This window comes from Salmo trutta, chromosome 7 (assembly GCF_901001165.1).
Source record: "Salmo trutta chromosome 7, fSalTru1.1, whole genome shotgun sequence".
In the NCBI taxonomy this organism is placed as follows: domain Eukaryota; kingdom Metazoa; phylum Chordata; class Actinopteri; order Salmoniformes; family Salmonidae; genus Salmo; species Salmo trutta.
Genome location: NC_042963.1, coordinates 41,853,143 through 41,865,192, shown reverse-complemented (window position 1 = coordinate 41,865,192; position 12,050 = coordinate 41,853,143). Strand labels below are relative to the sequence as shown.

The window sequence follows — 12,050 nt, the reverse complement described above, 5'->3', positions numbered from 1 at the left end:
TGCCTGCATCCGTAATGGGCCTACGGTCAAACGACCTCCACTCATCACTGTCAAACGCTCCCTGAAACATTTCAGCGAGCAAGCCTTTCTAATCGACCTGGCCCTGGTATCATGGAAGGATATTGACCTCATCCCGTCAGTAGAGGATGCCTGGTTATTTTTTTTAAATGCCTTCCTCACCATCTTAAATAAGCACGCCCCATTCAAGAAATTTAGAACCAGGAACAGATATAGCCCTTGGTTCTCCCCAGACCTGACTGCCCTTAACCAACACAAAAACATCCTATGGCGTTCTGCATTAGCATCAAACAGCCCCCGTGATATTCAACTTTTCAGGGAAGTTAGAAACCAATATACACAGGCAGTTAGAAAAGCTAAGGCTAGCTTTTTCAAGCAGAAATTTGCTTCCTGCAACACAAATTCAAAAAAGTTCTGGGACATTGTAAAGTCCATGGAGAACAAGAACACCTCCTCCCAACTGCCCACTGCACTGAGAATAGGAAACTCTGTCACCACCGATAAACCCACTATAATTGAGAATTTCAATAAGCATTTCTCTACGGCTGGCCATGCTTTCCACCTGGCTACCCCTACTGCAGTCAACAGCACTGCACCCCCCACAGCTACTCGCCCAAACTTTCCCCATTTCTCCTTCTCCCAAATCCATTCAGCTGATGTTCTGAAAGAGCTGCAAAATCTGGACCCCTACAAATCAGCCGGGCTAGACAATCTGGACCCTTTCTTTCTAAAATTATCTGCCGAAATTATTGCAACCCCTATTACTAGCCTGTTCAACCTCTCTTTTGTGTCATCTGAGATTCCCATAGATTGGAAAGCAGCTGCTGTCATCCCCCTCTTCAAAGGAGGGGACACTCTTGACCCAAATTGCTATAGACCTTTATCCATCCTACCCTGCCTTTCAAAGGTCTTCGAATGCCAAGTCAACAAACAGATTACCGACCATTTCGAATCCCACCGCACCTTCTCCGCTATGCAATCGGGTTTCAGAGCTGGTCATGGGTGCACCTCAAGCCACGCTCAAGGTCCTAAACAATATCGTAACCGATATCGATAAGAAACAATACTGTTCTGCCGTTTTCATTGACCTGGCCAAAGCTTTCGACTCTGTCAATCACCACATCCTCATCGGCAGACTCAATAGCCTTGGTTTCTCTAATGATTGCATCGCCTGGTTCACCAACTACTTCTCTGATAGAGTTCAGTGTGTCAAATCGGAGGGCCTGTTGTCCGGACCTCTGGCAGTCTCTATGGGGGTGCCACAGGGTTCAATTCTTGGGCCAACTCTTTTCTCTGTATACATCAATGATGTCGCTCTTGCTGCTGGTGAGTCTCTGATCCACCTCTATGCAGACGACACCATTCTGTATACTTCTGGCCCGTCTTTGGACACTGTGTTAACAACCCTCCAGACGAGCTTCAATGCCATACAACTCTCCTTCTGTGGCCTCCAACTGCTCCTAAATGCAAGTAAAACTAAATGCATGCTCTTCAACCGATCGCTGCCTGCACCTGCCCGCCTGTCCTGCATCACTACTCTGGACGGTTCTGACTTAGAATATGTGGACAACTACAAATACCTAGGTGTCTGGTTAGACTGTAAACTCTCATTACAGACTCACATCAAACATCTCCAATCCAAAGTTAAATCAAGAATTGGCTTCCTATTTCGCAACAAAGCATCCTTCACTCATGCTGCCAAACATACCCTCGTAAATCCTACCGATCCCCGACTTTGGCGATGTCATTTACAAAATAGCCTCCAATACCCTACTCAACAAACTGGATGCAGTCTATCACAGTGCCATTTGTCACCAAAGCCCCATATACTACCCACCACTGCGACCTGTACGCTCTAGTTGGCTGGCCTTTGCTTCATTATCGTCGCCAAACCCACTGGCTCCAGGTCATCTACAAGACCCTGCTAGGTAAAGTCCCCCCTTATCTCCACTCACTGGTCACCATATCAGCACCCACCTGTAGCACGCGCTCCAGCAGGTATATCTCTCTGGTCACCCCCAAAGCCAATTCCTCCTTTGGCCATCTCTCTTTCCAGTTCTCTGCTGCCAATGACTGTAACGAACTACAAAAATCTCTGAGACTGGAAACACTTACTGCACCTGTACATAGCCCATCTATAATTTAGCCCAAACAACTACCTCTTCTCCTACTGTATTTATTTATTTTATTTAGCTCCTTTGCACCCCATTATCTCTATTTCTACTTTGCACTTCTACTACAAATCTACCATTCCAGTGTTTTACTTGCTATATTGTATTTACTTTGCCACCATGGACTTTTTTGCCTTTACATCCCTTATCTCACCTCATTTGCTCACATTGTACATAGACTTATTATTCTACTGTATTATTGACTGTATATTTGTTTTACTCCATGTGTAACTCTGTGTTGTTGTATGTTGTCGAACTGCTTTGCTTTATCTTGGCCAGGTCGCAATTGTAAATGAGAACTTGTTCTCAACTTGCCTACCTGGTTAAATAAAGGTGAAATCAAATAAAAAATAAAAATAAAAAATAAATCTAGGTGCAAGAGGTGTCACTAGAGTCCCTGGTTTGAATCCAGGTTGTATCACATCTGGCTGTGATTGGGAGTCCCTTAAGGCAGCGAACATTTGGCCCAGCGTCGTCAATTCCATCAATACTGTCAAAACTATTTATAAAAAAATATATATACATTTGAATATTTGTAGCTACTTTTTAAGTTAATACCTGCAGTCAACTTGTGCAATACTTTAGGAGATTAAACGTATCATAGCTCCCCAGAACAGTTGAGCCAGTGACGTGTTTGTTTGTAAATAGCACAACGGGAGAATGCGGGAGCTGCTGAGTCCATAGCGTTCTATATCTATCGACAAGTCTCATAAGGTGATGAAGTTACACTTGTATGCAATTCACTATTCAATGTTTTCCATCAGATATATTATAATGGCTTTCTGCCAGAAGTCAAAGAGCTCTGGATGAGTTATCTGTACAGTTGCCATTTTTTCCCCTGTGCTTCCGACTAGCATTTTTTTCTCCTCTGTTCTTCTCCCTTCTACTCCATGTACATATGCTGCTCTTCTTTCAGAAAAGCATGCATCACAACTTTGTCCATTTGCACAATTTCTCTCGTTCACTTTCGCTTGTAAATGTCTACACTCATTGAAAATGACATTCGGTAGCTACTAGCTATGCTTGTATATGTATAACTTTATGAGCTGGATTTGCCTGTCTTTGCAATGAGTTTTGTTCTTTTTTGCTCATTAACATTTAGCTAACAGCGTCTATGTGATTTCGCTATTAGTTTGTTCAAATTTGGTTAGCATTCTGGTAATAGAGGCCTGATGGGCTTTTCTTGTGTTTTTAGCGACCCCTTGTGTGATATGCCGGTAATACCGTGAATCCTGGGATGAGTGACGGCCGGTATGACGATATGAAAATCTGGATAACGCCAAAGCCTAGTTGGTTGTCTGATTTGCAACTCTGTACTTCACCATAATATTTGGGTGTGTGGTGCATGTGTGTGTGACAGAGAGAGAGAATGAAAGAGTGAGAGCAAGAACGAGAGAGTGCGAGAGGGAGAGAGAAGGGGGTGCGACAGTGTGTAAACGTGTTTTAGGGATTGATTTAATCAAACTGTCTTGAGGAAGACTAATTGAAACCAGCTGTCTGGGAAGAAAGAATCAGGGGAAGTAAAAGCTGAGACCCCTGGAGGAGAACACCTCTGGCTTTTTGGACTGAACACAATGAAATACCATCACAGGCTAGGCCTTTATATCCTCAGCCACTTACACATGAGAGATAATGGTGTGCAAGGACTCCTGGGTAGGGATTCTACTGCTCTTCGTTTTCTTCCTGCTTTTCCTTTTAGTCCTTCTCCAGTCGAGCTTCAAAAGATCCCCGCCCCAGCAACCCTCCACCCCCCTACACGAAACCTTTCCTCTGGCATGTAGTTGTAATGGAAGCATCACCAGATGTGGAGTATATTAGCCGTACCTCAGAAGAAACAGCTGCTTAAAGCCATGGGAGTATGATGAGGAGGGAGCAATGACTGGCCATAAACCTACTTTATGCCACTGTAAATAGAAAGCATAGGGACCATATCGAATTGGCCTGGCAAACATAAAGACTACAGATGCTCTAATTCTATGGTGACCAAAGCAGGCCTCTGATAGGTTGGTCCCTGGACAGAAGGAGAAGGGGAGGGTTGAGGCACCAAAGCCCTTGAGTTAAGCCAATCGTCCAGTCCTAAGTAAAGTGAACGGACAAGTGGACTTAATATAATATGAAAATGCCAGTGCTTGAAAGTCAAGCTAAGTCAAGCAATCACAAATGAAGATAGACAGGAACATTGTCCGAGAGAACAAAGGGTAATACTGGGGAAGATGGATGAACATCCTCAATCATTACCTAGCCTCCACTGTAAGCAAGCCAAATGGCAAGGGAGGCATCCCAACAATGTGACCGCATTGGGCTGAAACAGCCTCTGTTTTTGGACTTGGATGCCTCAAATGCATGTTTACATATTTGTGGATGCCAAGAGACTAAAATGTAAATATTATAATGATGATCTGTTGCTGAAATAGACAAGTACATAGGAAAGCCAATCATCTTGCTGCTCCGAGGGCAAATGTATAGACAGAGCCATGTATAGCTCATTATCAATAAAATGTCACAATACGGGTGCAGAGCGTTCAATTTGGCTGCTGGGGGGCAAGGAAACCGAATCAACATGTGTCATTTAGCTTGCTTCATTAGAGATTAGGCTTTTAGAAAGAGCTTGACATCGGCAAGTCCTCGTCCTGGTAAAGTTGTCAGTCGGACTAATGTCATTTACATGACACTACAACATTCTATGGCAGCCATGTTAGCTCCCCATTAACATTACATGGGGAATATTTAAACAATGCTATGTAACTGAATGTATAGAATCAGAACAATATTCTAAAATGTGGCCTAACTCTCTAAATATATTGCTCTGATTTCAGCCAATGTTCTGACCTTATTGTGGTTCTCACACTTCAAGCATCACAAAGAAGAAGTATTGTAACTTTAGATAGTATTTTTACCAGTAAGGTTGGATAGCTTGCATCACTTCAACACCAACTACATTATGCTCTTTCCTTTTTCCAGTTTGCTGTGGTAGGACATCATTGTGAAGATGAATTAGTTCTTCATTGACATGCCTGGTTAAATAAAGGTTAAAATACATTTAAAATAAATCGAATAACTGTGTTCCATACAACAATCACAGTGTCTTCACAGCGGGGACTGTCTGGGGGTCTATACTATTAGTAGCACTGAGTTATTGAAATGAGTTTCACACTTTACCTTCCCCTCTTTGGTGTACGGTCTCTATCAATGCATTTAGTTGAACTATGACAATAATAAGGATTGTGCTGCTCTAAGAGGGTGGGATTTTGAGACTCATAAATACAAGATAGTCCATTGAAGCCAGACAGATATTTGAATGCATTCAAACAAATAATCAAAGTTTTTACTCACTACCATTACATAAACATAGTGGGTAAACCGTGTAAATTGTGTATTTTGTACGTTTGTATCTACAGGAAACATTTCCGTTGGCTGAATCAAACATCAATGTCGGTTGACACTATCCAGACACACTTTGATTGTTCCTTGACAAGTGAATTCTTTCAATCAGGAACTAACATTAAGACCACAGAAGCCAAACATTCTTTCTCCCACTGCAGTTCAAACAAGTCAAATCTGTGTTGTCAAACAATAGCCTACTCAACTATTTGGGTCTATTAATTATCCAGTCACCAAAGCCCTGTGACTAAGTGTTATTATCATTATTCCTTTCAATCTGACCACCCTAAAATGGCCCCGGCCCCGCCTTTGAAGTCCCTGATTGATGCTGCACACACAAACCTTACAGCTCAGGACAACTTAACCCATGTCTTTCTCGAAACTCCGATGACTCTTTTGACAATAAAGGCCATTATGAGGAAACAGGGAAGACAGTGATTGGCCAGAGTGCCACCCAGCCAGTGATTGTCCAGAGAGCCACATAGCCAGTGATTGCCCAGAGAGCCACATAGCCAGTGATTGTCCAGAGAGCCACATAGCCAGTGATTGCCCAGAGAGCCACATAGCCAGTGATTGCCCAGAGAGTCATTTAGCCAGTGATTGTCCAGAGAGCCACCCAGCCAGTGATTGGCCAAAGAGCCACCGGCCAGAGAGCCACCCAGCCAGTGATTGGCCAGAGAGCCACCCAGCCAGTGATTGCCCAGAGAGTCATTTAGCCAGTGATTGTCCAGAGAGCCACCCAGCCAGTGATTGGCCAAAGTTCCACCGGCCAGAGAGCCACCCAGCCAGTGATTGGCCAGAGAGCCACCCAGCCAGTGATTCAGACAGTGTCCATCATGTTGAGTAATAAAGGGTGATATACTCACGTTGGGTCTTATGCTGGCTGCCCGTCCGTAATACTTCTCAGCTGCATCATTGAGACTGGCTTGTCTGCAAAGGAAAGCAAAAAAAAGACAATCATCACTTATTTCTTCGAACTTCAGAGGGTTCAGAGGAGACCCTGACCTCTGTCTGTTTACTGCTGCTCCGGGGTCAGTGAGGACAGGCTGAGGAGAGAATGTCGTGTTGAAATTAGAGGAGTCAATGAAACAGGCAGTTTGTTTCCAGGCCTTTCAGCAGACAGCCCCCCATGCTGAGTGGTTGTTTTCATTATATACAGGGTTGTGACCTTTGTGTCATGAGCTTTGACCTGTGTGTCATTAAAATAGGCATCTCATCATCCACTGCCTTAGTAAGAACAAACATAACTTCAAAGGCTAGTCCCCTGTCTTCTGTGTAAAAATATCTGTTGTTTTTGGTACTGAAGGTCAGTGGGGTTGGGAGGATGTGAGGTCTAGGAAGAAGATCGTCACAAAATTCCATGTCAAATAATTTGCACGTTTAAAGTATTTCTTACAACAAAATTGGCCACATACGATTATCATATCTAATGAAATTGTGAAGGACGCCACAAATACAACAAATCATACAATGAAAGACAGTGAAAAACACATTTTAAGGTAAAGGCACCTCTAGACAGATGGTCCTCCTGCGAATCCCAGAAGACTACAAATATTTAAAGTCTGTAGACGCTCCAATGAAAACTCCAGTCAAAACAAGAATGTCTTCCATATGCTCATCTCCGTGTACAATACACCATGCCAGTACGCTTAGATTACCATCGTACCTGACTGTGTGACTCTTTCCCTTTGGCCAAGAGCTTTTCCGTTTATTCATATTCCTATAAACCAGGAATCATTTTTACAACCTGCAGCTGCATTTCACTGATGGTAGCAATTGTCTCATTGCAAACAGTTTAACTTTGACACAGTCAAGGACGGAGTCAAGGACGGCTGGCTCCGGAGCCCTGAGTCGTAATGATGAAAGCGAGACCATCTGAACTGAACTGGGCTTCCATTAAGCCTGTCTGATCTTATTAAGGTATCCTCCTCCATATGGCAGCGATATACAGACATTTTCATATTCCACAACTAGCATGACAACACCATACCTGAGTAATCTCTAAACCCAGAACAAAATCTCATAGGATGTCAATAGAGCTAATACCTGAGCTACATGTCATACCGTAGAGCATAAGTGCTGTCCTATTCCTGTTGAACTGTCATCACAATATGACATGATTGAGGCAAGAGAAGCAGTTTTGGTAAATGTGCTATCTTAATCTTATGTCAGTCTGCATTATTAGCATACAGATTGTGATTCTAATAATAGCAAAAACAGTTCTACCCGACAATGACATTTAAATCACCCCAATTGCAGCTGTAGGGCTTTCCCCTCATGAAATGTTCATTCTGCCAAATCAGTCAATCGCATTTCAGATGCTAAAACGGTTTGTACGTCATAAGGTAAGAGAACGGGTCATTGTGTATTCTTAGGACGGTTAAACTAAACTAAATATACATACAAAAACAAATGACTCCAAGAAACGACACTTGATACCCTTGTGGCTCGTTTCAAAACAAACAGACCATTAAGCTCCATATGTGACCAACATTGCCGTTAAGCCACAGTGGTAATGGCTGGTCACAGACATGGGGAGTGGATGCTTTCCCTGTGAGCTAACACCAGTGGTGGGGTGAATGAGTCTCTATGGTGTGAACTGATATGATATATGTTTTGGACGGACACGACATGATCAAACTCAAGAAGAATGACTGATGTATAGGATCACAGTTTTGTCTTCTGCATCTGTCATACTGTATCTGCAGCACTAATGAGGGTGGAGAATCACTGAGACTCATTGAGAATCATTCCTCAGTGCAGAGGTGTGGGAACTGGTGTGTGTCCTCACAATGAAACCTCAAACACCCTGTCTTTATTCAACTCCAGGAAGCAGAGCCCAAACTAAAACCTCTATTAAGCAGCAAGAATTATCATTTGTAAAGTTGAATAAACAAATGCCTCACACTAAATGACCATTATACAAGCAGTATTACTTCTTTGCTCAACAATAACTATTTGCATAACTTCAATGAACTGTTTAATCAATAGCCTTTAAAAAGTAACTTAAATAGTGCCCCATACCAAAAATCCAGAAAATATTCAGTTACAAAAAATGTACAATAATGACAAAGATGGGTTTGTTGTCTAACTGTGACCGTAACCATGTGTTGCGATAACGGCAATCATATTCAGAATAGAATATTGCCTCAAGAATAAATCTAATTCTATTTCATTTTCAGGTCTATAAACACATCATTATCAGACTGGAGAACTGCCACACCATTGTCACCAGACAAACAAGATCTTTAATGTGAGTGGCAAAGGATTGCCTGTGGATAGTGGGTTGTGAAAGCACAACAAGCACAATGGAAGAAAACAACCTAAACTTCTGCCTTCGGTTAGACCCGTCCTCTGAGATACAGCTGTTGGGAAGAGAGGTGAGAGAGGAGAAATAGAAGAGCCCGGAGAGGATGAGACGGAGGGAATATAGGGATAGTGAGTGAACGAAACTAAATAACTCCCTGGATGAAACAATGTTGGACCATATTTTACATCAGCAACACGACCGCTGAGCCTTCTGCCCTTGAGCCTTGATAGTCGGTCATCTAAATGTGCTTTATTAACCCGGTGCAGACGCACAGACACACAAATCACACGGCGGACACCACACATTACTTCATTTCAAAAATACAGATGACTTAATTAACTAATTGTTTCAGCAACAACCGCCAGTGTACGATCTGTGTACTAACAACATCTAGCCCATCTGTCTCGTGCAACAAGACACACTTGTTACACAAACGTTACTCAATTGTTCCTTGTTCCTTCTGTCAAACAGGTCTGGGTTTCCAGAACAGTGATGTGACACCACATAGCCTGGCTTGCAGAGGGATTTGAGCACTTAAAGGGCAGCATTAGCACGTTCCCCTGGGAGTTAGCACTCAGCCAACCTTCCTCTCCCTTTCCTTTGCCTCGCCTCGCCTCGTCTGCTGGCTGCTGCCACTGATCTGTAGACCCGGACGAAGGTTTGGAATAACGTGCTGATTGTTTAAAGAAGGCCGGGGGAAATGGATAGCGAGGAAGTAAACTTGTCAAAGACCAAGAGCCCCAGAGAGCAATAAGAGAAGTTTGCACATCTTAAAGTCGACTCCTCCCCACCCTCTCCCTCCCCTGTTCAGATTCACTAGTATCCCCCACCAACCGAGGGCCTTCCACATCTTGGTTCCAAGACAAACACATAAAGAACATGAGTTCCTGAGGAGAGAGACCCCATGCCAGTGCGGCGGTGGGGAGCCCTCAATGAGTCCAGCCTGAGACCCTCTTTAACAGCCAGGGGTCCTGACCCTGGAAGAGGCTCTGTAAAGCATGGACGGCTGGGATGCTGCTGGTGCACATCCCCCTGGATCATAGTGCTGTGCAGTGGGACACCTTGTGAAAACCAGCTGGATAAAGACATTATACACAGCTGCATGACATGGCCTCTTTCTGTCTTTGGTCAAGAAAGTGAACCCGAAGCACAATGATTCAAGACATCGCATTAACTGTTTTAGTAGTCGAAATTTCCCACAGCCAGCAGTAGTAATCCTCACACAGAAAACCCCTGATTAACCATGGTAAGTCTTAACAAGGGAAATCTCCAAACTAGGAAATATAATATTGTTGGCTCTAGTAATCCTCTCTCAATCTGTGTGGCATATTCTAAATTGGCATGTTCCTCTATTTACAAATTTGCACTTGTGCCTTGAAACACAGCACCTTGCAGCTTCCAGGAGAGCTGTGAGACAGACGCCACACTGCTGAACTTTGCTCTGGTTGAAACTGGCTCCGCATGAATAAGACAGAAACAGCAGAGGGAGCGCAGAGGCAGGCACGTAGCCGCGCGCCGCACTAAGACAAGACGGCAGCTCCCTGGCTACCGCTCGCTGCAGTAGAGAAGGGGATTACAGCAGCTGGCCAAGTAAATCACACTGGCAGAGGAAAGCTGTAAGCCCTGGAATAAAGCATATAGACAGTAGATGCTCTCCCTCCTTCCCCCAGCCCTTGTCCCCTCCCCTCCCTCTCAGTGTGTCTGTCCCATACAACACTCACCTGAGCATGTGGGCTGCGCTGAAGACCACATCAAACTCCCCGCTGTCCAGACGAGCTGCCTTCTCCGCCATCTCAGCCGCTTCCAGCAGACGAGACTCCTCCAACAAAAACTGACCTGGGAGCAGCCAGAGGGGGAAAGGAAAGGGAAGGAGAGAGAACAGGAACACCATGTTAAAACGCGGTGTGTAGATGTACTCCTAGAGAGGGATGAATAGTGGCTGGGAATATTGCCTTTGGCCAGGGGAGATAGGCAAGCCTCTGTCAGCCCTAAGAGTGATTTGCTGAAACACAAGATACGAGTGGAGCGTACCATCACTCTTTGGCCATCACTCAGGCCCATTTGTCCAATTAGTAGGGTTGTGATAGGAATGTTTCTCTTACATGTGCGTTAGGCCTGGCTGGAGATCTGAGTTCTGTACGTCTGAGGTGCAGCTGAAATATAGAGCAGGGCCTTTGTAGACCTCCCTAATGACGCTAGAGTGTGGACCCCTGAAGGAGTCACGAACTGGGAGGAATTAATAGTCTGTTGATTTTGGTGGACTCCACTACTGTACCATGCTTCCAAACCACTGGGTGAAACCAAGTATATTTTCCTAAATAGCTGTGAATGTAGACCTTGCTACAGGCCTTATGTGAAGGAAAGACTGATTCGCCCCTGACTGATTACCAATGTATTGCAGAGCACCTACAGCTTAGAAACACTGCAATGGCAGGGGATAGATTTCAATATGTCAACTCTTATTTTATTGGAGTGGTTAAGAATATGTAAGAGCAATTCCTTCAAATATCAAGATATGAAAAAAATGATTTCATTTTACGAATGATCGATCATAATGTATGTAACCACAAATTCTTCTACTGGCACTCCCTCTCAAACGCACATTTCAAAGAGGAAACTTGAAGTGACTTAGTATCAAATAAAATGTGATTTGTCACATGCTTGATTAAGGTAGAAATGTACATATAGGTAGGGATAAAGTGACTAACCAACGGGATAGATGATAAACAGTAGCAACAGCATATGTGATATTTTAATTTTAAATTTTACCTTTATTTAACTTGGCAAGTCAGTTAAGAACAAATTCATATTTTCAAAGACGGCCTAGGAACCGTGGGTTAACTGCCTTGTTCAGGGGCAGAGCGACAGATTTGTACCTTGTCAGCTCGGGGATTCGAACTTGCAACCTTTCGGTTACTAGCCCAACGTCAATGCAGAAATTCCAGTTAGCTATTGGTTAACTATTTATCTAACTATTTAGCAGTCTTAGAAGCTGTTCAGGGTCCTGTTGGTTCCAGACTTGGTGCATCGGTACTACTTGCTGTGCAGTAGCAGAGAGAACAGTCTATGACTTGGGTGGCTGGAGTCTGACAATTTTTAAGGCCTTCCTCTGACACCGCCTGGTATAGAGGTCCTGGTTGACAGGGGGTTTGGCCCCAGTAATGTACTGG

The 12,050-nt window shown here is 43.8% G+C and overlaps 1 protein-coding gene across 1 annotated transcript in view; it reads right to left on the bottom strand.

The window, feature by feature from the left end:
- The window catches only part of LOC115197416 (protein O-mannosyl-transferase TMTC2), a 180,374-nt gene that overhangs the window by 15,793 nt on the left and 152,531 nt on the right, over positions 1-12,050 (bottom strand). Inside the window, exons 10-11 of the mRNA XM_029758920.1 lie at positions 10,602-10,716; positions 6,437-6,500 (exon numbers count right to left, since the gene is read on the bottom strand). Of these exons, the coding sequence (XP_029614780.1) occupies positions 6,437-6,500; positions 10,602-10,716 (179 nt within the window). The remainder of the gene's footprint in view (positions 1-6,436; positions 6,501-10,601; positions 10,717-12,050) is intronic.